At 40.4% G+C, this 27,465-nt stretch overlaps 2 protein-coding genes across 5 annotated transcripts; one reads left to right on the top strand and one right to left on the bottom strand.

Moving 5' to 3' along the window:
* The first annotated feature begins 1,797 nt into the window (after positions 1-1,797).
* On the top strand, positions 1,798-7,641 carry LOC125687396 (actin, acrosomal process isoform-like). The gene has a single exon (XM_048932526.1). It carries the CDS (start codon positions 6,679-6,681, stop codon positions 7,639-7,641), a length of 963 nt encoding a protein of 320 aa, XP_048788483.1. The 5' UTR covers positions 1,798-6,678.
* Positions 7,642-7,780: 139 nt separating this feature from the next.
* On the bottom strand, positions 7,781-26,510 carry LYRM7 (LYR motif containing 7). Of its 4 annotated transcripts, XR_007373905.1 has the most exons (6): positions 26,413-26,510; positions 23,906-23,978; positions 22,830-22,900; positions 18,951-19,032; positions 17,533-17,618; positions 14,592-16,008 (listed from the first exon to the last, which is right to left on the bottom strand). XR_007373905.1 is itself a non-coding variant. In XM_048931261.1 (5 exons), the coding sequence occupies exons 1-5, from the start codon at positions 26,497-26,499 to the stop codon at positions 15,932-15,934; spliced, it is 390 nt and encodes a 129-aa protein (XP_048787218.1). In that variant the 5' UTR covers positions 26,500-26,510; the 3' UTR covers positions 7,781-15,931. The 4 variants fall into 4 exon arrangements, 3 of the variants coding, with proteins under 3 accessions (XP_048787218.1, XP_048787219.1, XP_048787220.1); XM_048931261.1 differs by lacking the exon at positions 17,533-17,618 and having other exon boundaries at positions 7,781-16,008; XM_048931262.1 differs by lacking the exons at positions 17,533-17,618; positions 26,413-26,510 and adding an exon at positions 26,285-26,388.
* Between the last annotated feature and the right edge of the window lie 955 nt (positions 26,511-27,465).

Here is a 27,465-nt window from a genome sequence, read left to right as displayed (position 1 = left end):
ACTCGGCTGGAGGGTATAAGGCTTTCTGTCTCTTTCAAGCAGCCCTGGATTCCCTAATACAGATTTATACATGTAGCTTTATCATCAAATTTTGCAAGTAACTTCTAGCTTTGGCCCAGAATTCAGGACTGCTTTCTTGCCAACCCATACTGAGAATGCTTACTATCCCACCCTGCATGTAGGATATTTATTTAATGTCTCAGACTTGTTTTGAAAAGAAAAATACTCAATTCTCAGCAGCCAATAAGAAAAAAACCATTTGTATATTCTTTTTTGAATGTCAGATAAACTCATTGTGACATAAAGACATCAAAATGTAGAAGTGCCCTAAAAGTTATTAGGACATCTGAATTCATTGATATACAACAGCAGATGTAATTTGAACAGCCTTCTGTATCTGTTCAAAAATTAGATTGCTGGACCCTGATCATTCAAGTTCTGGTTGATTATTGTATTATCTACTGAGTTGACAAAGATTTACATCAAATCTTTGTGCATGCATGCATGCGTAACAGAGAACCAGTTTCATGAGGCTTGGAGAATCACAATCTCCTATTACGGCATCACTTAGTTGCTGTAGCGTAATAGGAGTATTCTTCTTTATTCCCTTTTGCACTAGTGGTTCTGCTGTAATTTGTTTTCTTTTCTTTAGTCATTGTCAATGGCGCTATCAGGAAAGAGACACCTGAAGCCTCTTTAGAGATGACTGTCTTGATATGGCCCCAAGACGATAGTACTGCAAGGCTGTTGATACTGCAAGATGACTTTCTCTCATTTCATGCTTCTACTTCTCAAGAGAAAATAAATACTGAAGAAAATGTGTGTGTAGCTTCAGAATTTCTCCTCAGGCGAGTAGCAAAGTGCAGCAGAAAACTTTGCTGCTGTTCCTTCCTCCACGTCTTTTCCGGTTGTCTCTTATTTTGCTGTCAGGTCAGCAACCACCAACGGTTACAAACCTACTGCAACACTGCAGCAGTGAGCAGAGGAAAGCTACTGACACGGCTGAGTGACAGCACAAAGGAAGGGGACCCTTCTTCAGTGCGCTATTCCAGCAAGTGAGAATCTCCTTGTCACATGCTTCTGTCTGGACTAAACAGAACAACATTCTTTGATGATGTGAAGAATGTCTTAGTACCATTAAGGCATTAAAAGCCAGATGCACTCATTAGCTGAGAGGCATATAGTGCCTGTCGGATAACTTGCACTCCTTTGTCAGTGATTCAGGACTAAAATATCCTAAGGAAGATGGTATAGGAAGTTGCTAATGCCTACACCTTGGGCAGTTCTGTAGGATTTATCTTTCTTTTTTTTCCCCCCTGAAAATGTGACATTAAGTAGGGCCTTAATGTGATATTTTATTGTGATAATGTCTTAGACACATCCATATCAAACTCCTCCACATGGTTGTTGTCTCATTTCCTTAATTTGGCACATTTGGAAGTGCAGAGCTACTCCCAGCTGCCAGCCTCTGCCGGGTGCTTTCCCACATGCTGCCCACCTCCACCTCCTACTGCCTGCAAAGTGCATGCAGGTGGTCCCTGGGCTAGCCCCTGCCCACAGGACTTGACAGTTCAGGCCTGCAGCTTCGCCCAGTCTGTGGAATTCTCTAGAAATGGCAGTCTACTCACTAGTGAAGCAGACTGTTTCTTTATATCCCACTGTATGGAAGCATCTTGATTACCTTCAGTGAGGCTGTTCACAAAGTTCATGACATGGACTGCTGGCCAGCTGTGCACACATAAAGAAAACATTAAATACTGATACTTCTCCAAGTTGTTCAACATCTCAGTCTGATAGAAGAATTCGGATGTAGGACTTAGGTTTTTACTATGGTTACAAATTTCAGTGTGAGAAAAAAAGTAAATGGAGTAAGCAGCAGCATCCATTTTATCCAGAGCAAAACTGGTGAACACAAGAGGAATCTCAGGACAGCATATAAGTTTTAACTCTTAAACTGTTCAGTATTCAGGAACTTTTATTATGCAAAGAAATACTTCTCCTGCCTTGAGCAATCTGACATAGTTTGTTGAATGTCTAAGTTTAACAAAGCTATTTTTATTTTCAGGAAATTATATGATTTAAAACATGAACGCATGGAAGACAGTCCTGAACAGACAAAACCCATATCTGGAAATGCAGCAGAAGGTTGCTTGTGTCAGTTGCCAATCTAACAAGATCTGTTTGCAGAAGTCAGAATTAATAGTATTCACGCTCCCAGCTTACTCAGTATTCTATTTCTCTCAGCAATAAATGCCTTCTATTTTCTTGAAGAAATCAGCCTTATTTATATAAGTGACTTGCTCACGTTCTATACTGTTTCTCTTCTCATGTAGTTGAAATTAAATACCTGTTATACAAAAAAGCAAATGTGAATACTGAGACATCTTCAGAACAAAGTATTGCTTAGCTCAAAGTCCTGAGACCTAGGCTTCACTGAACTAGCTTCTGAGCCCTGCCACCAACTTCTCAGACGTCATTTCTGCATCTGTTCCTCCAGCTGCAAAATGAAAATGGCGATGCTTCCCAAGCTCACTGACGGACATTTTGCAAAGTGTCTTTGCAGCAAGGGAGGGAAAATTGTTCTTGCAAGTGCCAGGTATTACTCACCAGGGTTCTGTGACCTCAGTGTGGCAGAGGGGTAGATACAACCCTGCTCTGAAGGGGGTCAGCACAGATTGGTGCCCGTGCTGCTCAGCCTAATGGTGTGAGAGGAGGCTCATTTTTGATACATCTTGAAAATGAATGTTTTTATTTAGGGTATATGTATTTTGGCTACCTATTTGAAGATTGTTTTGAGACATGAAACGTACGAAGGTTTTGAGGAGTGCTGATGATTAGAAGAGGGCACTGATGCTAAGAAGAGATTCTTGTCCCTCTCAGTCTCACTTGACTCACTTGTTACTTTTCTTTTGCTTTCCTTCCTGAACTTCCTTCACAAGAGTCATCCTCTACTGATCTTCCTGCTCCTGTTTTTCTGCTAAAGCACTAGCAGCCTTTTCTACACAAAGCTTTCTACACAAAGATTTCTACACAAATAAAGAATGAGTTTCAGTGCTGTTTTATACCACGATGCTGTAACATTAGTTGATAACATTTGGTTAAATAAATAGGTACTTTTTAATGTGGCTAATTTTTAAAATAAAAAAGAATGTTGATCTGCATTAGGAGTTTTATAAAAAGGGGCTAGGAAAGTGTCAAGGCATTCTCCAACAAGAATGTCAACTGTTTACAGGCTGGTTTGGCCTGGTTCCATGACTAGCAGAGTGGAGGGACCCATAGATCCACACCCAGGAAAGAGAAGAAAGGGGAAAAAAAAATGGGAAAAGTGTAGAGAGATGGGCCTAAAGACAGACCAGCGGCAATGATCTGAGGAGAAACAAACAAATTTACTAAACAACATATTCAAATTTAAGATAACACACTATAATACAATATAATACAGTATAATCAGAATTGAAGCTAATAAATCAAACATCATGAGAGAGTGTCTGAAAACCAAAGACCTTACTCTAATGCTGTGACGGACGAGATGGCGCCCGCAACAGAGACAAGCCAGATGGCCAAAAGAGCCATCAGGTGACCTACGAAGGTGTTTCATCTTTTCCCCCTGAGCAGAAATGATAACAGAACAGCAAGCAGTCCTCTGGGGCATGCAGTAGTTCTTCTCTTCTGGGACAGGTATCCAGACTTGGAGCATTAACTCTTCAATTCCCAGTGCACTACATGATGTTATGATGTGGAATACTGATAACCAAACATCATAAAACCATGACAGAAAGCCAGATAGTTTTTTAGAAGCCCAATAAAAAACTGAAAACCACCACTTAAAAGGAGCAGACAAATCCTGAAACTTGTTTTTTCCTGTTTCTTGCTAACACAGCTCCATACCAACTAATGATGTCCTTTATGGACACACAGCTCATCTGAGACACTGAAGGGAAGGTCAAGGGTACAAACCTAGTTCCACTACTAAAATAGACACCAAAAACACAGGGACACAACATTCAGTGGTGCAACTCCTTTGTCCTTCTGTAAAGAGGCCTGCTGGGAATTTAAGGCATGTCCACCACACAATGTAGGGCTTACTGAGGTGCTTGATGGTGGGGAAAGGAGGTAAGTAAGGAAGAGAAAAAAAATCATGTATAATTCATCAGAATTATGTATTTCATTTCTTAATAATCTATTTAAGTTTTATTTTGTCAGTGTTTATTTCCAACAACTTCTATTTATGGAGGCTTCTGTTAATACCTTCAATTGGCTTATTTCAGCCCTCTGCCCATGTAATTCATTTGCATCAAGTATGCCTTCCTGCTAACAGTGATTTATGATTTGACTTCTGACAGTTATTCCAACTACAGCTTTTATGAGACCATGAATTCCTTTCTTTCCAAAGGTGTTTCAGGCATGAAGGGAGACTAAGCATGAAAAAATTACATTTTATACAAGCTCAGCAATAGTGAACGGAGATAAACTGCTTAATGCTGGAATCTAAAGAAAACAGTTATTTTTGTTCAACAGTATTCACTTCACCAGTAGTCAAGCAAAATCTTTATGTCACACATGTCTATTGTAGCTCTTCGCGAGGCTAAGCAGGCAGAGGTCTTGATGGCTATCAGCTCCACAAAAGTAGGTGCTATCATAATTTTAACAGGTGTAGACTGTGAGGAGTGGTAGGAGAGGTTCAGTCTCACGTTCTTTATTTTCTGCTACTTGTTTTCCCATAACAGTGAAGATTTAACTCTGAATACAGCTGTACCGATTCAGCTAAAACTTTCATAAAGTCTAATAGTACTGTAGGAGGACTTGAAATCAGTCTGAAAATGTTCACAGTTGTACCTGAGAGAAATGGAGAAAAAAAAAAAGAAATCATTGAGTCCAACACCTCTGCTAAAGCAGGTTCCCTGTGGCAGTCAGACAAGCAGGCATTCAGGTGGGTCTTGAATATCTCCTGAGGAGGCTCCACAACATCTCTAGGCAGCCTGTTCCAAACAGTAAAGAAGTTACTCCTTGTGTTAGTATGCAACTTCCTCTGTTCCAGTTAGTGCCCATTGCCTCCCATTCTGTTGCTGCTCACCACCAAAGAGTCTGTACCTTCACCTCAACTCCCATCCTTTGATATATATGCTTAAACAATGATCAGGTAGAGTTTAGTACATACTTTAGCATGTATCATAGCTGGAATTCTCATATAAAATCCTCTCTCACTGCTGCTGCTGCTGGTAGTGAGGGCTACACACCCAGGGACTTTAAGCCTGTATTTCCATGCTGTACCTTTACTGTATAATTCTTCATCGTTTGATGATTGAGATTTGAGATTGAGAGTTTGAGATTGACGGTTAAAGACAGGACAACAAGATGCTCTGGCCTTTCTAGTTTTATTGGACTCGAGCTATGATTTATATTTTGCATACACAGCTACCCAGCACAGAATGTGATCTTACACTGTTGCAGCTCCGTTCCATCCCCTTAGGCTCCACCACTGGTCATCAGAAAGAGGAAATTAGCACCTGTCTTCCCACTTCCTCTTATAAGGAAGCCACAGGCCATAATGAAGAATCCCTTCAGTCTTCTACTCCCAAGGCTGAACAAAGGGATCTCAGCTGCTCCTCATGTGTGTTCCCTTCCAGATCCTTAATCCTCTTTGCAGTCTTCCTTTCTGCACTCTCTTGATAGTTTTATGTCATTTTTGTATTGTGCTGCCAAAAACTGCAGACAGTACTCAAGATGAGGCTGCATCAGTGCAGCATAGAGCAGGACAGTTCCTTCCTTGTCTGGCTCACAGTGCTAGACCTGATGCACTCTAGGGTACAGTTTGCCTTGCTTGCTGCCTAGGCACACTGTTGACTCACGTTCAGTTTGCTATTGATGAAGACCCCTAAATCTCCTTCAGTAGGGCTGCTCCACAGCAGTCATCTCATTTCCCAGTCTGTATGTACAGCCAGGGTTGCCCCTCCCAAGGTGCAAAATCCAGCATTTTTTGTTGTTAAACTTCACGCGGTTGGAGACTGTCTAGCTTTCTTATGTGTCTGGATCTCTCTGCAAGGCCTCTCCACCCTTGACAGAGTCAGCAATTCCTCCCAGATTAGTATCATCAGCATACTTGCTCAAAACACCTTCTAGTCCTACATCCAGTTCAAGAAAGCACCAAAGAGAATGGAACCCTGGGGTTCCCTGTTAGTGACTAGCTGCCAACCTGACGTTATCCTATTTACTATAATGCTTGGCTTGACCCATCAAACAATTGTTCACTCACTGCATTATGTTTTTGTCTGGCCATATACTGGACATTTTGTCTAGAAGGATATTGAGAAACAGTATTGAAAGCTTTACTGAATTCTAAAAGATAACATCAACTGAATTCCCTTGGTCAATTAGTTGGGTGACCTTGTCATAAAAGGAAATTAAGTTACTTAAACAGGACTTTCCCCCTCACGAACCCATGCTGACTACGACCAATGACCACATTTTCCTTCAGGTGTTTTTCAGTAGCTCCCATCATAATTTTCTCCATAATTTTACCAGGCACTGATTGAAAGGCCTGTAATTATCAGTGTCTTCCTTCTTGCCCTTCTCTATTCTCTGCCATTAGTGATGTCACCTCCCTCCAGCTGTGATGCAGGCAGGCACTCTGGCAACTCACAGTCCACCCTGCAGTGAGCCAGCCCCAGACGTGTGATAATGTCTGGTTTAGCAGCAAGGTACAAGGATCTTTGTGCTGTTGTCATTGACACAGGGATGGGCCACACCAAGAGCGGGCTGGCCGGGGATGAGAGGCCACGATCAGTGGTGCCCAGCCAGGTCAAGGATGGCTCCATTCTCACTCACGGTGTGGTCACTGACTGGGACGGGTTGGAAGAGCTGTGGCATCGCATATTCTACCACGATTTGGCTGTGTGCCCTGAGGAGCTGGCTGTGCTGGCCACCGATGCCCCGCTGTCCCCTATTGTCAACCGTGAGAAGGTGGCCGAGCTCCTCTTCGAGGGCTTTGGTGTGCCAGCCATGCTTGTGATGCCCCGCTCTGTGCTTGTTGCCTATTCCTATGGCTGTACCACTGGTGTGGTGCTGGGCTCTGGTGCCGGCACATCTTATGCAGTGGCAGTACAGGACGGCTACGTGCTGCCCCATGCCTCCTTCCGACTGGACTTGGCCGGGAATGATCTCACATTCTACCTGGGCCAGATGCTGGCAGCCCGCGGACTGCAACTGCCAGCAGAGACACTCCAGCACCTGAAGGAGACACGCTGCTGTTGCCACCCACCCGGTGCCCACTCTGAGCCCATGGGGCCCCTCCTTCAAGATGAGTACTCCCGCTGTGCTGAGGCCCTCTTCACCCCTAAGGTCCTTGGAGTCCCAGGCCCGGGGCTACTAGAGATGGCGGCCCGCTCCCTGCACCTCAGTGGAGCCCAACCTGGTAACCCCCCACTGCTGCTGGCTGGAGGCACCACACTGCTGTGTGGCTTTGCTCAACGTGTGGCTCAGGGTCTGGGCAGCGAGCACCCTGCTGCTGCCCCCAGCCGCCATATTGCTGCCTGGCTAGGAGGCTCCATTGCTGCTTCACTTGATGCCTTCCAGGGCTCATGGCTTCCTCGGGATATATACATCGAGAGCGGCTCCAGTGCTGTGCACCGGTATTGCTTCTGACTCTGCTAGAGAGCTGCGGGGGTAGCATGCAACTACATCTGCTTGAAAATTTTTATTTAAAAAAAATATATAAAAATTCAAGCTGTACTTTTTTTTTTTTTCTTTTCTTTTTTTTTTCCCCAAGGGACTTTCTCCCCCCTTTTTCACAGCCCTTATTCCATTCAAATTTGGGATCTACTGCCCCAAAATAAAGATGGAATACACATACCAGCCAGATTCTGTATCCAGAAGGTGTAATCCTGGATGGATGTATAGGATGGGGGACAAATGGCCGGAAGGCAGCCTTGCAGAGAGGCATCTGAGGGTTTTTGTTGGTGCTGTGCTAAGTATGAACCAGCAGTGCTCCCATGCAGCCAAAAGGGCCAGCTGTATTCTGGGGTCATCAGGCTCTGAACTATCAGCTGAGCAAGTTGTCCCACTCTGCTCTGTGTAGCCTCACGTTGAGCTCTGGGTACAGGTTTGAGTGCCACAATGTAAGGATGCAAAACTATTAAAGCAGCATCAAGAGGCGGGCTGTATGATGCACAATGAAGGGTATGAAGGGCAAGATGTTTGAGGAGTAACTGAGATCTCTGGATGTGTTCAGCCCAGAGCAGAGGAGCTGAGGGGAAGCCTCTTGGCAGCTGCAGCTCCTCACAAGGAGAAGAGGGGCAGCGCTGAGCTCTGCTCTCTGTGACAGTGACAGAGCTCAGGGGAATGGCATGAATGGCTGTCAGGGGAGGGGTAGCTGGGGGTTAAGGACAGGTTCTGCACTAGAGGGCAGTGAGCACAGAGTGCCCACACTCTGAACCTACCAGAGTTCAAGGAGTGAGTATTTAGACAATGCTCTCGGACACTGGGTTAAATTTTGGGTGGTCCTGCATAAAGCCAGGAGTTGGACTTAATGATTCTCATGGGTCCCTTCCCACTTGGAATATTTTATTTTTCTATTTCTCCACCTTTGATACTTATTTCACCATTCACTGAAATATGGTTAAAAATGGTGGGGGAAAAAAAAAAAAGAATGCTAATTCACTTTAAAGCAGAACTGCAAACTCCAATTTCAGAGGGTTGGGAATGATGCTGAACTGCATGCTGTCACTTCTGATTCATCATTTGATGTAACTGGTGCATCATAATGTAGGCTTCCACTCTGAGAAAGCCAGATCATGCACCCCTTACAACTCTATTCCAGGTCTTTTGTCCTTAGAGTCACAATGTGTCTTTTTATGCAGTAGCTAAAGCAAAACAGCAGCGAGGAGCACACCTGATACAACTCTGCCTGCCTGAAGCCTTTCTGCATGATTTCTATAAGCATATATGAGACAATCCAAAATGAACCTCAACTCCTACAGTCTTTATTCCCTTTTTAAGAAGGTATTGTCAGATTAAGATGTCATGTTTCAATTTCTCCTACCTTGCACATTTCAGATCTATTTAATTCCATCTTTTGATGGAATTGTGAGAAGTAGTAAGTTTATCACACAATGTTTTCAGATTTACATTGTAAGCGGAAAATTCTTGTATGATCCTCCTCATTCTATTTAGTATTTTTACAATTCCCTTGTAGGAAACATTTCTTTTCTTTATTCTCTATAAGGAATACAAATACAGACAGAAATTTCTAACATCACAGCAGCTATTTCTCCAAGTTCCACTGAACACAGGATAAAGCCAAGACCCTGACAAAACTATACAGAAAAATTGATGCAAAACAGATGATTGACACTCAGTCTTTCCATTCAAAGAAGTTACCTTCTGGTCAATCAAAACCTCAACTATGACTGCATCAAAACATAGTTAAGTGCAAATTAAACAAATTATTTGCCTTTACTATTTCTCTTTCCACTTGCTCAATCTCTGCAGCCCAGGTTTAACATCTTCCATTCACCTTCAGCCTGCATTGCAGACTAGAATTAAAAAATAAAAATAGTACAATTTATTGTGCAAAATTGCTTTAAGAACCACTTAGTATATCAACATCTTTGTTTCAGTAGTGCAAAAACTGTTCTTAGTATTCTTTCACTCAATTTGCTCATCCTTCAATGAATTTTAATTTTCTCATTCTCGTTCACATGCTCATTCAATTTGTATTTCGTTTACTGCTTTGACAGGAGCCAGCCCTTCCCCCACCCTGTAATGTGCAGCTCAGCAGGGTTTGCAGAGACCATTTGTCTGCTTTTATTTCCACCACTAAGATCCATGTTCAGAGATTATTTACTGAGAAAGCTACACACCTAATTAAATGACACTGACCAGGAAAAAAAAAATCAGACAGGTTTTTTCACATTGCAGGCAATTTCCTTTCCCAAAAAATTTCTTCTTTGCCCCTTCTCAGTACCATGCTTTAATGTAGGAAATTCCTTCGCCTGATGTTCCTCTATAATATAATGTACAGACCGTGGCAGAAAGCTTATGAAATTTGAAAGTACATCCAAAGGAATGGATGTTAATTCCTGAAAGATGTGCTCTTTGTGTTGTGACATAGAGACAGTTAACTGCAAAAAGGAAACACATACCTTCTTAAAATCACTTGCTTTTTCCACAGCCTTAGTTCATCTGAATCAACCTTTGCATAAAAGGGCAGACTTCAAGAAATGGGCTGCAACTACTATAGTAGCAGATGCAACAGTAGAACTGTTCCCATTTTAATGGCTCAATGTAGAGAACGCCATCTTCCCTTCCAGATCCTACAAACATTAGTTTCACAGGCTGTTTATTTAATCTTGACTAATCCCGGCTCAAACTATAGTCTTCTGGGTAGGTTAAATGGAAAGCTGTTATTTGTACTGTGAGAAAAATGAAAGTGGAAAGTGGAAAATACATGCTGTTGTATGACACAAACCAGATTACCCAAATGCCTACTAAACGGAAATATTTGGTTAAAAAAAATTAAACTGATTTATAAAAGTATGAAGATCTGTCCTTCCTTCCTTTTCCTCCCCCCTATTTACTTATCCTGAAGAAAACAGTCAAAAGAATAAAAAAACCACCATGAAAAAACTTCCATAAAAGCTTCTATAGCAGTCTTCCAACAGAATTCAAAAGATCTGGATGCCCACTTCACAGATTTATATTACCCTATAGTAGTAACGTATAGGTACCTTCAAATATCACTGATTTTTTACTACAGTTATCAAAATATCAGAACACTGCTGCTGTAAAACACCAGCCTTAGTACCAAATTCACTTTGTAACTTGTGCTTTGTGCAATTTCCAGCAAAGTTGACAGCCTAAGTTTGATTGCCCACTGAACTGCAGGGTTTCAGGATACATTGCTGCAAGCAGGTTGGAAAAAGTTATCTGGGGTAGGGAAGTACAGGGACTCAATTCTTCTGGTAAGTTGGTCAGCCTTAACTTCTTGTTTTTTATTGGCAATGTTTTTTTTTCCTCTTTTGTAAAGGGAGTGTAAAGAACTGCCAGTACTCAGAACTGCCAGAAGCTCAATTACTTTATTTACAGGTTCAGTACAATACCAATAGCATAGGTGATGCCATGCAGCATTCTGTCTAGCCCAGCACCTTCAACTATCACTGACATCTAAAAAATACCAATGCTAGATTTAGTCACTGAAGATGTCACAGGTTTATTGATCCTATATAACCTGGAAAAAATGCTCAAGAACTCATCACATCAGGGAAAGTACAAGCCATTTTTCAGGATTATATTCTTCACAATACTTCTAGATCAACTCTTTGTGGAATCAACCTGTATCATACAACAGCAGACCTTGTAAAAATAGCAGCTAAACACTTCCTTTTCCAAGGTGCATAGGAACAGAAAATGGGCTTAATTTGGTGCTGCTAAATTTGCACAGCCACCTTCACTTGAAGGCTGTAAAGACTTGAGCCCAAATCCTACCATGCAATTCACAGACGAAATGTCACTGTGTTTTATTAACTCAAGTTTTCAGCAAAAAGACTATGTTTGGTACCTATCCTGAGCTACTGCTTGCAGAAAGAAGTTAAGAAACCTCGTCTTTTAAAACTATTAAAAAAGAAGGGAAAGGTGGCTGGAACAATAAAATATCTTAATATTTAAATAGGAAATACAACTTTACTGTATTTTAATGATTTCCTTAAAGCTGTAGTGCACATAAAGACTTCAAGAAGAATGCCAGGGCTTAAGTCTCTAACAGATGTCTCTCCGGTAGATGATGTCAAAAGCTGATACGCTAAGAATTTTCTTAAATGCAACCACTGAAGTGACAGTTCTTCTACTAAATTCTAACTAAGCATGTGGATACTTTATGTAGATCTGAAACTAGCCTTCAAACTATGCAAGCCACGTACTACTATGTAGCACCACTGATATTCTCCTACCAGCTGTCAGCAGGGACAGATAACAAACGTAAACATGGTTTAACCAAACCCAATTGGTTAAACCATGCCAACCTGGTTGCTATCCCAGCTGAACTGTAAGACATCAGAACAAGCTATTAGCCCTCTTCAACAGAATTCCCAGACTGCAATAAGTGCCCATGGATTTTTTTAAAAAAGATCTCTTTCTATTTGGCTTAAAAAATACTACCATTAAGCTTTATATTTTGAGGGTGATAAGTGCATATCCCAGCATAAAAGGCACATACACGTGCTCTGAAGTTTTGCATTTCCAATATCATAGAATGGCCTGGGTTGAAAAGGACCACAACGATCATCTAGTTTCAACCCCCTTGCTACGTGCAGGGTCGCCAACCACCAGACCAGGCTGCCCAGAGCCACATCCAGCCTGGCCTTGAATGCCTCCAGGAATGGGGCAGCCACAACCTCCTTGGGCAACCTGTTTCACTATCACACCACCTTCTGAGTGAAAAACTTCCTCTTAATATCTAACCTAAACCTCCCATCTTAGTATAAAACCATTCCCCCCTGTCCAATCACCATCCATCTTTGTAAACAGCCATTCCCCCTCCTGTTTATATGCTCTCTTCAAGTACTGAAAGAGTCAACTGCTGGCCACCCCTTTTTTAATGCAGCCCAGAACACAGTTGGCCCCTGGCTGCAAGCACACACTGCTGGCTCATGTCCAGCTTCTTGTCCACCAGGACCCCCAAGTTCTTCTCTGCAGAGCTGTTCTCAAGAAGATCTTCCCTCAGTCTGTATAAATACCTGGGATTGCCCTGACCAAGTGCAGCACCTTGCACTTGGCCTTATTGAACCTCATTAGGTTTTCACAGCCCACTTCTCCAGCCTGTCCAGGTCCCTCTGGATGGCTTCCCTTCCCTCCCACATAACAACTGCACTGCTCAGCTTGGTGTCATTCACAGACTTGCAGAGGGTGCACTTGATGCCATTGTCTATGCTGCTAATGAAGATATATCTGACACAGCATGATCGAATCACGTTATCAGGAGCCTATCAAATTACAGTTTTTCCTGAGTACAATTAATCCTCCAAACCAACAACTGAATGCCCCTGTAATGTTTTAAGCCAAATTTTGGTTCACATTTAATTCTTAAGAAAAACAAAAATACACAAAAGCACAAAGCCAGTAAAAAGTATCAAAAGCAGAATCATACTTACAGTGAAAGCAAATGGTAATGGAAGCTGGAGGAGAGGACTGGGTACTGGAACATGAATCAACAGGTAAGCAAGGAATCAGGAAGAGGAAACAGCTGCTCACTAAGCAGGTTTATGAGAGTCATTTCAGGCTGATGGATAAGTTAGCTGAAAGAAAATAACTGCTGTGCCAAATAGTGAATGTAACTTTGGAGTACTTTCAGGCTCAATTCTTTATCCCATATCTGGATATTCACCAGATTCCTATTTGAAAGCAGTGAAACAAGAACAATAGTCCTCTTTTACTTTAATAGCGTTTTGTCTAACAATTTGATTTTTCTCATCTTAGCACTTGAAACTCTTCATCTCTGCTGCCCAGGAATGCACAAAGGCAGCAGAAACACGGAATATTAGTGTGCAGAACCATAGGCATACTGTACAGGAGTATGCAGGAGCCATTGAATTTTATCATCTCTTCTGAACCTATCCTTTATTTTCAGCATTCTATGTGTTATTCCAGTAACTAACTATATTTTTATTGAGTATTCAAGATGTATGCAAAATGAAACACAGCTGGCTGTCAAATTCCAAGTTTGAATCTGTAAGTTTGCACTTCTATTCATACATAAGACAAAACGCTAATAAACACAAAGCAGCACAACAACACTAAATATGGTCACATGCAAATAGTTTATCCACTTGCAGTTTCTTCAAAGATTGTGCCAAAACAGTGCCACCTTCTGTTAAGTATCATTTTTTCAGTATATATTATGCACAGTAATGGGTAACATAATTTTACATAATCACTGAAAGAGTAAAGACCTCCCAAACCTACAATTTTATGAAATGGATTTAAATATCATTAATACACTATTCCTACAGCCAGAAGCCATGACTATACAGGAAATGAATTGACTCCTAATTCCAGATGACCTACAACTTAAAAGGTTGTGCAATTTGTCTTTCTTGCTAGTCCACTATTAAGCAATTTCTGCTAAAAATTTGTCACTTTGCATAAGGCCATATTATGTTTTATTGTTTTCTTTTTATAGATACAACTACCTCCTGTTCTCACCCTGGCCTACCCCTCTCTTAAGCTCTTTAACAAAAAAAGGCAAGGTGCGAATGAACGAAAAACCAGAAGCATAACACACTTCTCTGGGAAGTGAATGACACAAAAGGCTTAGAACCACATCTGCTCCAGACCAAGATATTTGTTTTGTACTAGAGCATACAGACCACAACAAAACAGCAAGAATTGCAAGCATTTCCTTCTGCCTCAGATCACTTGCTTCCTAACTTCTAGCTGTGTTGGCAGGAAATATCAGTGAAACAGAAATAGAGTTACTGAATGTAACATGATGGAAAGCGCAACAATGACAGCAGAGCAGAAAGGTACCAGGCTATGGTCATCAAGGATTCACTCAAATGTAACACTAATGGGCACAGAAAAGAGGGAAAGAAGCTGCTTACCTTCAGAAAGCTTCAGGTATGAAGGGATCTCCAGAGAAATACCCTTGCCTCCACTGCCAACCCTTAAATGAGGTCTATGAAAGAGTGAATCCTGCATTGCATAGATATGAGCTCGCCTGGGCTGGTCCTGGCTTCCTCCCAGGTGCTCAGTCACTGTTTCAAGCCATGACTTAACGTTTCTGCTACACGGACAAACTATTTATTGCTGGCTACCCTGCTCATGGCAGCTGGAGGCAACGGTTTTAAAATCTGCCTGTTGTCTCAACCAGTGAGAAGAAGACTGGATTCAAGCACTGTTTTTTTGCTTTATACAGTCACAGCTAATGTCAGATAACACACGAGTCACAAATATTTTTAGTGCTTAATAAAAATAAAGTAATTTGGACCTGAAAGTGAATCCTTCTTCCATGGTATTACGTGCTTTGATCCTAGCATGATGGCTGGTACTGATTTATCAGAAGATTCTGTGTACTTATCACTGTAGTTAGGCTCCAATTAAAATGGAAGTGAACAAAATGGTACGACAAATTCAGTGAGAAGCCAATGAGTTTCCCTAAAAAAAATGAAGGAGGAAGTGATAATGACTTAGTAAAACTCACCATAAACTCAGCCTCAGGAAATCAGAACCACTGCAACAAAGAAATAAGTCTCTTTTCTTTGGAGAACACCTCAACATAGTTACAAGATTAAAAAACAAAATCATAAGCCCTGTGATCTTAAACAATATCCTTCAGTTGTCTTGTTTCACTGTCATTCATGAACTCAAACCCTGCCAATCCTGCTCCATTCAAAGGTGTGAGAGAGAAGACAAACACCGCACACTCTTGCCTTTCTGTAACACCTGAATAATTTATTCAGACAAGCCTTAAGAACTTTCTCAAACACTACAGTATTTTAGCGTAAAGTTAATAACTTAAGAATTCAAGCTTTTTGATGTGAAGCATAAATTTAATGATAAGTTTTACAACATGGTTTTCAGTTATTTCAAAGCAGTATGTAATGTCACATTATCAGAATTAAGAGCTGCAATTCACTTGCATTTAGTTTGTCAAAATTCTAGACTGCTAGGAAACAATCTGTATCTGATGCTGCTCTCTGAAGTGCAGCAGTACATATATTTACACACTTTTCAAGGAAATCATGTATCTCAAGTTTCTGTGGATACAGTACCATCTTCCTCAAAAGAAGTCCATGGTGATATCATAACAAACAAAACTGGTTTCAGTCCACATTTTCTTGGCATTAAATTAAAATTTGGAAAACAAGACAGGCACACACTACTGTTTTTCAGAGTTTCCATTACCAGCTTTTAACATACTGTGAAGAAGGGCACACTCTTCTCAGGATTCATGCTTTTTCGTTGGTTTATCAAAGTAAGGAATATTGTCTTGTAGCAGATCCTTCCTGGGTAAGAGCACTGCAAAAGAAAAAAAAAATAACAAACTATTAAGAATGTCATCTTATGGCAAATACTACTTAAAATGATAAAATTGTTTTTACATTTAAAAACAAAAATTCAGGTCAGTCAAACAAGAATCTAAGCTTATGGTAAGCAAACAAGCAGCATCATGTTACCAACTCAGTACAACATTATATTGATTTTATGACTTTACCTTCTGTTGGAAGAACATTTTTGATCTTTTTGCTTTTAAGAAAAAATATTTGAAAATATTTTAATAGTATTAGTGATTCATTAAAAAAATGGCAAAGAATTGCAATAACATTTAGCACAAGAGAGAACAGTAAGTTGAGTCAGTCAGTAAGTCCAAAGCCAGATTGTTTACTTCAACAGTTCCCAAAAATTAATGTTAAATTTGGTACAGCCTTCTATTCCAGCCTCCTGAAATCTGTAAAATATTCATCTTCTTACATGCTTTAAATGCCAACAAAAAAGAAAACATCAATTGGAAATTCTGACTGCTATATCCTCATAGAACTCCATAAAACTGGGGTTTGCCTAATTATGTATCACTTTAACTCATTCCTTACTAAACTCTTGCATCTAGCTCCTCAGAAATCAACCTGTCCCTTACCATGAAGGGGAAGAGCTGTGTCATGTCAGATTTGCTCAAGCAGTACAAAATAAAGCACAAACACTTGGACCAAGTCAGACACCTTCTAAAATAATATCAAACCTACAAATATGGGTGTGTATCTGTAAGTGCAAAAACAAATATTTGGTCCAGAGTACACTGATATCCCACAAACCATGAGAGGGAAAAATGATTTCCTTGAGGTTATCTTACTTCTGCCTCTGTGGACTGGCAGCAATGCATTTAATAAGTTTCTAAGATCTTGAAACAAAATTTCAATTCCCTTTCTCTTATAGAGAAAAAATTGATAATTAAACTTATGACAAGTCACATTCATATACACACTTGGAACAGATACATGAAATAGAAATGCAAAAGACAGAATTAACAAAAATTTCAAAATATTGAAAAATACCAAGTGCAAACAGATAAAGATGAAAGAACTTTTAAACTTCTGTTCAAGAAGCTAAGTTTTGAACATATCTATACACACAGCAAATCAAAACAATCAAAACATACTGTGTGTATGAAGCACTACTAAAGTTTAAGTTTTACTTGCACTAGTTTAATTTGAAAGACAGGGAAATAAATAAAAGAAGAGATATTTGTCTGCTGCTCAGTAACCTAACTCATACTGAATCTGCAAAAAAAAAAAAGAAAAAGAAAAAAGAAAAAAATATAAGAAAAATGTTTACTGTGGCTAACAAACTCCAAAATGAAAATGTTTTCTCATTAGTAAGAAAAGCTCAGTCTTTCTTTTCTAAACTAATTTACTGGTAAATCTAAACATAACTATACACAGCATTCCCAAATTCTCTTTATAAAGAATAATATGGCCCTGTGCACTGGTTCTGGAATTAAGACAACACAGAATAATTTCATTTGATTAGGAAAAAAGGTCTCCATACCAGTATTTCTTCTCATTGTTTAAGGCTGAGAGGCAGGACTGCAGAGAAGTAACAACAGCAGATGAAACTAAATCATACATTGTCAGCTAAAATAGAAAAAAATGTACTAAAGATTCTGACAGTAACTCACTTAAGGACAATTCTGCAGCAATAAGCTTCTGTAACATAGTTTGCTTAGCTTCTTCTTTTCCTCTCCTCTTTTAATTTTTTATTTTTTTAATTGCTTTAATTACTATGATTATCTAAATGATTTAAATGAATCCAAGGTAAGTTTGTAAAAATAAATACATGTATGCACACAGCAGCCAAAAACTCCTGGTTTGCCCATAGTCTGATGACTCCACTTAGCCCTGATGCCTTCATCTGAAAAAAACATAGTAGAACTGAGAACAGCACAGAATAAAGCAACAGAATGATCACAGACATTCAGCTGCTGTTTCAGAGATAAGCTTTACCATAGATGAAGAAAGCAAGACAGAGGCAACTAAGGTCTTAAAAACTCAAGAGCAGCTTGGCAAAAATGGATAGCAATTGATAAGCAAGACCACAGCAAATTATTCTTTTATAAAACATATTAAATTCTCTGTCAAAAGCACCTGAATCCACCTGAGTGGATGACAGGAGGAAACACGAGAGATATTCATTGAGGATAACTAAAACAGAAACAGCTCCTGGCTCAGGAAGTGCTGCCAAGTTAAACAGATGGAAGACAGCAAAGCACATTTCCTCTGTTCCTACTCTTCTATTGTCATCTGCCTAGATTTCTATACAACAGAGATTTACAGCCAGTACAGTCTAGACAAACCTCTGGCCTCAATCATTATGGCTGTCCCAATGTTAAATGCTTTACCAAACCCAAAACTTGGAAGTTTATACGAAGATTTACACTAAGACTCTAAGCAGAAGTGAAAGGAAATGATGGATGCAGCTGAAGATTTCTTCTACATCCTACCATGAGGCTGCAAGATGAACTAATTATTTCTCTTCCTACAAGGAAATTTCCAAGCGAGGAACCAAGATTTCAGAATCTGATAGGCTCTGCATCAAGGCTGTCATCATGTGGCAAATATTCCAAGGCACCACCTGAAACTTTAACAGTCAGAACAAGGATAGAAAACAGCATTTCAAAGAAAATGCTGTTGGAAGGCATCATAGAGATTGCATTTGTTAATTCTTCTCAGGCAACTTCTACCTGTATGTTATAGCAAGAGCCTGCAGATATTGTAGCTAATTCATTCATACATACACAGACCGGTTAACCAGTACATGCAAGCTAATGGTTAGGATACCAAGTATAACTTCCTTTTTACATTGAGGTCATTAAAGGTAGTTTGAGCTTCTCTTCTGATAGCTCCCATCAAAAAAAAAAAAAATTAAAAAAAAATTAAAAACATCCTTAAGCATGCAGCTCTACTCACATATTTTGTTGGAATCTGTGTGAACTGCCTGAATAACAGAAGTTCTGAGAATCACTTCAACATCTGAAGCTATTTTCAGGAGCTAATAAAGAGAAATAAACAAACAGTAGTTTAAGTAGCATGTAGTTTTTTTTCTGAAGGTATTTTCCACATGAGAGAGCTATTCAATTACCAAAGTCAGTCAGGTCTATTATTCAGTAAGCTATTTACTGTCTCTGCATAGCTTTCACTTTGGAGGTCACAGCTGATAAAATAGCTACAGCATGATTAAACCTTTTGCTGAATAGAATACAGCAGTATAAAATCTATACATCTAATTAAAACAGCAAAGGAATACGGTAGAATGCAATTACCAAAACAAGTAAGTACATTTATCTCAGAGTGGCTTAGTTTGGAGGAGTCCTTAAAGATCACCTAGTTCAAACCCCTCTATGAGGGGAAGGGTTGCTAACCACTAGATCAGGCTGCCTAGGATCCTATCCTACATAGCCTTGAGTGCCTCCAGAAATGGGGCATTCACAATTTCTCTGGGCAAACTGCTGCAGTCTCTCACCACACTCTGAGTAAAAAGATTCTAAAAAAAATTCTTCCTGAAATCTAACCTGAAACTGCCCTCTTTTAGTTTAAATACATTTCACCTTGTCCTATCCATCCAGACCATGTAAAAAATCAGTTCCTGCTTGTTAGTTCACTTCAAGTACTGAAGGTACTGATGTCTCCCCAGAGCACTCTCTTCTCCAAGCTAAACAAGCCTAACTCCTTCTACTTTTCTTCATAGGAGAGGTGGTTGAGCCCTCTGATCATCTCTGCAGCCCTTCTCTAGACCCATTCAAACATCCTTCTTGTAGTGGGAGCCGCAGTACTCCAGATTGGGCCTCAAGAGGGCAGAACAGAAGAGGATAATAACCTCCCTCACCCTGCTGGCTACTTCTTTTCTGATGCAGCCCAGAAGTTGGCCTTCCAGGTACACACTGCTGGCTCATGTTCGGCTTTTTGTTCATCAGGACTCCCAAGTCCTTCTCTGCAGGGCTGCTCTTAGTGAATGCCAATACCTTGCACATGGCCTTGTTGAACCTCATTAGATTATTGAGTACCCACTTTTGGAGCATGTGCAGGACCCTATGGATGGTGCCCCTCCCTTCTACTGTGTCAACTGCACCACTCAGCTTAGTGTCATCAGCAAACTTACTGAGAGTGCAGTCAATCCCACTGTCTATGTCATTGATAAAGATGCTGAAGAGCACTGGTCCAAAGACAGATCCTCGGAGGACACCACTTGTGACTGGCTTTCACCTTGTCACACAGCCACTGACAACGACAACAACCCTCTGACTACAACCATCCAACCAGTTATTTATCCACCTAAAGGACAGCCTTCAAATCCACACCTCTCCAATTCAGAGATAAGGATGTGGTATGGGACCACATTAAAGGCCTTGCACAAGTCCAGGTAGACAGCATCAGTTGCCCTTCTTTTGTCTACCAATGCTGTCATTTCATAGAAGGCCACCAGATTGGTCAGGCATGATACGCCCTTAGTGAAGCCACACTAGCTGGCAGATCTCAGAGGATCTGCTCCATGATCTTCCCAGGCACTGACATGAAGTTACTGGCCTGCAGCTCCCTGGGTCTTCCTTTCTCCCTTCCTTGAAAATGGGAGTAACAGTTCCCTTTTTCCATTCACCAGAGACTTCACATGATGGCCTCACAGACCATTTCAGTAATAACCTACATCAGTGAATGTATCAATAACGTAGTCTGACTTACACCTATTAAAAGGGCAAGCTATCTCCTTTGACATTCCTGATTTTGAAATGAAGTGGCAAAAAAGGGGCACGATGTGACAAGAATACTGAGGTTTATTAAAAGTGGTAGAGGAACAGATACTAGCTAAAGATTAGCACAGCATAATTGGTAAAAGACCTACAATTCCCTTCCTCACTAAGAAGATGAGTAACCCTTGCATATTTTGCTAAGCAATAATCAGAAGCCTCATACTTGTTTGCATGATAGCATTGTCAAAAGTAAGTTAATTTGCACAAATGAGACACCCTGGGAACATGCCTACACTAGGAAGCAGTGTATATCAACAGGAGAGGCTTTCTGCAGTGTAAGAGTTGGAGCAGAGGATTTAGGCATCTACACAGAATTTCTCTGCACTCTTCTCCTTTCAAAGGGGAAACATCCAGAACACCCTGTTCAGTGTGTTAATATATACCAGAAGCTAGACTGCATACACCCCTTCCAATTCAGCTTCACATTAAAGGGACTGTCATCTGCTTTGAGGCTGCTTCACAAAACAAGCAAAACCAAACTAAGCTGCAACAACCAAGATGAGATGCACTCCTGACCTGAACCATTTTAGTAGATTCAGGTGTTATATATCTCTCACTTCCTAATACTGCAGTTACTTCTGTAGGCATATATATACCAAATTCTGTAGGAATATATATACCAAATGCCTATTCTGTAGGCACTATATACCAAAATGACGCCATGCCATGTTAGAAGACTTTGCAGCTTTCAACTCTGGCAAACTAATGAGCATCTGGTTGGTCAGTATTTGCTTTTGTTAGCTGCTGTACAAAAGCAGAACACTAATTCCCCAGGTGTTTATGAAAGTACGTATCTAGATTTTTAGAAATCATTTGATTCAATTCCTCTGCCTTTGAGTCACCCCACTACATAAATAATGCCAAGCTTCCATGGTGTTTCCATGCAGTTTCGATGAAATTCTACCACTTCTTCCACAGACCTCTAATCAGTATCTTAACATGTATTCCAAATGTGACATGTATTTTGTAGGTTGCCATTCATAATACATATAAATTATATATATATACACACACATATAAATATAAAACTACTGCAAGTATGTCTTCCATACACCTATCACAGAAGAAAAGAACATAATATTTAATTGATCACATCTGTGGAATGTAAACACAGATGTATCACTACCACGGCCTGACAACAAGTGGAAAAGCTACGAAATGAAGACTAAGTGCTATGAACTATTTATGATATAACTGAGTGATTGACGTGACGCAGACATTTAGATTTATTTCTCTCAATGACAGGTGGAGGCAACCTCTTTCAAAACATCAGTGTTACTAGAAATCACAAACAGTCCCTTATGAGGCTAAAAGTCACTGACTAAATTACTTCCACAATATGGATGCTAGTAGTAGAAATAGTCCATACAGAAGCCTTATTTCTGGCCGTCAGTATGTCTTTCAGTAAAATGTGTTAAAGCAACAAGTAAAGGTACCTTACAAAGTGAACTAACAGAATACTTTATTATTTTTAATGTACCATGAGGAAAGAAGCAAAAAACTCCAATAGGTATAAATAATACAATAGTTACAATAGTCATGACTATTAGTTTCTTTCCCATGTCTTACAAAATAAGCCATCTCATTAGTGCTCAAGGATAAAAAAAAAAAATTCTCATTTCTGCCAATTACTGAGCAGATTATTTAAAACTTTCACACCTTTGTTATACAACGAACTAAACAGGTAAATTCAAGTGAACAAAACTCAAACATAAATTATGAGCAGAACAGGAAAAAAAAATTCCATGAAAAATAGAGCAGTTTTTTCCCCTGAAGAATATACACTTCAAAATTATCACAATGAACTACTAGAAAAAGCCTACTTTTTAAATATTTTTCTTATGTGCAAAATTCTATGACAGACTACTAAGATCAATATATTTATAAACACAGATCCATGGGAAAGCCTTTCTAGAACCACCTCTTGTAATGATTCAATAACTATCTGTGGTAGTTTAGGGATTTTTTAAGTAAAAGATGCTCTTTTTACTCCAAGAGAAAACAAACAAAACCCAACCCTAAGTATAATGAAAACAAGAAATACCTCATTTATTTTCTCTTCAGATGTTTCACTTTGGTTATTTCTGAATTCTTCGTTTATCTTTTGTCTTGCAGCTAAATAAAGTAAGCAAAGTAAATAAAATGTGAACAAAACAATAATATCTTGTCTTTGTGACTGAACAAAGCTCGTGACAAATAAGGCTGTGATATCTACCTCAGGTCTGCTTCTTAACTTGGCTTAACGATGCTATCTACCTATCAACCCTTTTCCCCTAATGAAAATAAATATATCAACACCTTCTTGGCACACTCATTCTGAAAAACACAAGACTTACGTAGAATTCAGCTGAAGTTATATTTTGAGTTTACTGATACAGAAGGAAGATACAATGCCAGATCTGCTCATCTAGCCTTCTCCAAGCAGACTTCGCTGTGATCTTCCAATACTTGGAAGCAGGAGGGGGACCAACATTTTACACATGTAGATAGCGATGATCTTGGGAGGAATGGATTTAAATTGAAAAAGGGGAGATTTAGGTTAGATCTTAGCAAGAAATACTTCTGAGAGTAAGGAGGCACTGGAACTCTCTGTCCAGAGAAGCAGTGGATGCCTCCTCCCTGGAGGTGTTCAAAGTCAGGCTTGATAGGTCCCATGGAGCCCAATCTAGCAGCTGGCAACCCTACCGACAGCAGTGGGGAACTAGATGATCTTCAAGGTCCCTTCTAAACCAAGCCATTCTGTGACTGATTCTGTGAATCCAGCTAGCTATTTCTTGTGAAAAAAATGGATGAGACAGCATGATTTCTACTGAAATTACGTTGATCCCATCTCCTTACCTTGCATTTATGCTCTTGCATCACATACTCTCTCACTTTTATGAGAGCATTAGCATTGTTAAGTACAAACTGGAGCTGCAGAATTGACACCACCTTCTCTGGAAAAGGTAGTATTTTTAGCTCTCTTCACCACTTTCATATCCTTAAAAAAAAAACAACACTCGTATAGCTTCCTCACCATAACATTAAAAAGTAACTCTAATGGACACAGCAATGACACCAATGAGAATCAATCTTATTTTGGCATGTAACATGTATTCATCACACAAAAGCCCATCTTACCTTCAAGAGCTCTTGTATCATTCTTAAAAACTTCTTGTCGAGTTCTGTGTAACAATTTAAAAAGCCTCAAAGCCTGTAAATACAAGATGAATAGAATTAGTTGCAAGGAAGATCCTTAGTTAAAACAACTATGCTGTGATTAGAGGTGTTTTGGTAAATCTTTCACAGCACTTCCACTTAGTACACTTCGTATGAAATCAATTCCTGATCAGATAGCTTGCAGCCAAAACAGACTTAAGAAAAAAATCCTGGACAGTTCTAGGTATTTCAGATCAACCTGAAATACTGCAGAACCAGCAGTATACTTCTAAATAATCACTCAACATAATGGGGATATAGTCCTGAAAATACTTTCATGCAAGCACATCCATTTTGCCAATATAAATCAGAAACAACAGAACCAGAATAAGTGTGCAAATATGTCACTGAAGGGACTAGCACGATTGTTTTACCGGATATTCTGCAATTAACAAAAAAAAAAAAAAAAAAAAAAAAAGGCAAAGAAATCTAACTGGCCAAAGTATTCTTACTTTGCCATTGTAAGAAACGTGAAAAGTGAATTTCAAATGAATTTCAAAATCATACAGTCACTAGTTAGAACACATTTTTAATCTCCTTCTGTAACACCTAGTTAACATCTTCCTCAGGTGACACGGAAAATCCAGAACAAAACAAAGTCTTTTCAATGTAACAGTGACAGATTTGCCTGCGGATATACAGCAAAAATACTGAGAATCACAGCTTACAGTCGTAAAATTTTGACTGCTTATCCACATAGAATATAATGAATTAATGCAATCTTCAGGAAATCCTGACTCCATGTCCAGAAAGACTGTTAAGGGGACATCTTCTGAAGTTATTTCTAGTATTTTCTAGTATGTTTAGGCATTTCAGGAAGGCACAGTTCTCAGTACTTCATGATAAACTTGAATTGTGTTCTCACAATTACTATGCAACAAATTTCTCAGAAGGAAACAGAGGAAACACACGCTTGTAAATGAGAAATACCTATGTTTTTCACTAGCACTCTTTTTATCAGTAAGCAGTCCTATGCCTTAGATGTGAAAGACCAATCATGGCAGAGTGGCCTGACATCCTGTCAGGGCCCTGGAAAAAATATTGCTTTCAGTCCCTCAATTGCAGATAAAGCAGCAGCAGGCTTCTATGGATGCTACTACTTCCACCAGGCATCAACCCATTTTCCTGATTCCCCTCCTGTGCTGCTCACTTGGCTCAACATAATCCATCCTGAGATATAAATACACGAAAGACAGATGACAAGAGAGAAAAGCTGTAAGCAGTAAGAGCCTTATACCAGTTTACCACTACTTCTGTGGTAACATAACATTACAACAACTTCAGTCTATTAAGGGACAACTTACAAACACCAACAAATTCCAATCTCACTTCATCTCAGCGAGTAGATATTATAATTCAGTATCAAGCATCCTGCTGTTGCGGATATACTGCAAAATAGATCTTTGTGCCATAAGGCAGACCAGTACACTCTCTACCAGTTAAAAGTCAGTGGCATTCTTATGCGAAAACCTTTTCTTCTACAAGACTTGGGATAGGAGTTGACAGTGAGTTAAACCACATGTGCAGACATATGGAAGAGGTGGACTCTGCTGACTCCCACTTGCTTTCCATGTCCTCAATAATTCATAGCCAGCAAATATCTGTCCTGTTCATGAACGATTCCCCAGGTGGATAAAACTGTGGAGAACAGACTGATAAAGGACACTAGCAGCCAGCAACTGTGTTTCTTGTCCTGTAAATCTATTTTAGTAGATCTGACCACGCCATCTGAATAGCATATTTTAAAATATATCTATTCTATGTTTTCACCATCCTTGCAAATCAACATTACTAACAGCTTTGAGTCAAAGACATAGGCCTTACAAAATCAGAGGAAGGATATGATTATTTTGAACTCTCTGATCGACATTTTTTATGTAACTTCCAGTGAAACATAAGCAAAAATCTTGTAAGTTCGTTATGCGTGCCGCTTCTATTTACACTTCCATAACCGATGAACAGAGCCGCGGAAGCTGGCACTGAACACAGCACGACAGACAGACCCCGCCCCGCCAGCGGACAGCGGCAACAGTCCGCTCTCCTCGACGTCCGTTCCCCGGAAGCTCAGGCGGGTACGGGCCGAACGGGGAAGGGACGGCGACGACCCCGACCGGACGACCCCGCGCGGGCCGCCTCCGTCCTTTCCCCGTTTGGCCCAGGCTCCAGTTGACTCAATGCAGCCCCCGAGGACCAGAGGAACCCGATCCGTGGGGCTGAATCCAGCCAGCCCCTCACCCAGCGGGACCAGCTAACCCCAACAACGGAAGCCCCCTCCCCGCCACGCATGCGCACTGCGCTCACCCTCCCGCGGCTCGCCATGGCGACCGATGTGCGGAAGCGGAATGCACGCTCGGAGCTTCCGGCCCCGCCCAGGCACGGCGCAGCCGGGTGCAGCCTACAACGCTGCCCGGCCGAGCCCAACGACCCACCTCTCTGGTGCCGAGCAGCGTTAGCTCCACTGCGGCTGAGCACCGCGACCCAACAGAGGCCGCGCCCCCAGGGCCCATTGTAGCCATTCGCGACGCGCTGTGCGGCCCGGCTTCACAGTGCGACCCCGCGCGGCCCCACCACGGCCATCACTGGGCTGTCTTACGCTGCAAAGCCTTTCTAAGAAAAAAAGGGGGCATAAGGATTTCAAATGCAATCAGCTTTATTGCTTTTTTTTTTTTTTTTTCTTTACTCTTGCTTCAATACATTTAATTGTAGTTATATTCAAAGATAGTTGGTGTGTGTGAAAATAAAAATATTACTAAGTACTTTTAATGTCAGATTTCCAAAATGGACTATAAGCATTATATTATGCGGGATTATGTATCTTATAACAAAAATTGACCCCTTAGCAGAAGAAACTGTCTTTATCGTTTGCAGGATTGCTTATGATAGCTGTAAATGAAATGAACACGAAGCTCTGAAAACATTTTACTATTTTCAAAACAATATATAATATACCCAGCGAGACAAAAAATGCTACTGAAGTCAGCTACTTGAAAATAAGTTTCTGCCCAATCACATTTAGCTCTCTCCTTGCCAATTTGTCATCTGAGAGGCAAAAAAGAAGAAAACTCTCTAACTCCAATTGGTGTTACAGAAACAGTTTGGCTTTACTCCTCACAATGTGCAACAGCTGACTTGACAAGCAAGGGCATCCTCTCATTTGAACAGTCAATACGTACATACTCAGTACACCAGCAGACATATTCATTCTTTTTCAAGTACTAGTAGATATGTGCTAATGTCCCTTTGGGCGTGCATTCAGGGTGGTTGAGTGCCCACCTGATCCTTGCCCTTTTTTCACCATCAGCTTTATCACTGAAGCCTTTGACCCACTTTTATGCACTTTTCCCCAGTCTGGAAGATTTTCACTGCTTATTAGGCCACACTCAGCCACTTCTAAAGACAGGAACCTGAGGAGAATGTCCTTACATGTTTTGAGGAAAAGATAAAAAGTATTCTATTGTGGCTCCAGTACTTCTCGTGAGGCA

The sequence above is a fragment of the Lagopus muta genome, chromosome Z, assembly GCF_023343835.1.
Source record: "Lagopus muta isolate bLagMut1 chromosome Z, bLagMut1 primary, whole genome shotgun sequence".
Classification (NCBI taxonomy): Eukaryota; Metazoa; Chordata; class Aves; order Galliformes; family Phasianidae; genus Lagopus; species Lagopus muta.
Note: the sequence above shows the minus strand (reverse complement) of the source record. Positions and strands in the feature narration are given on the sequence as shown.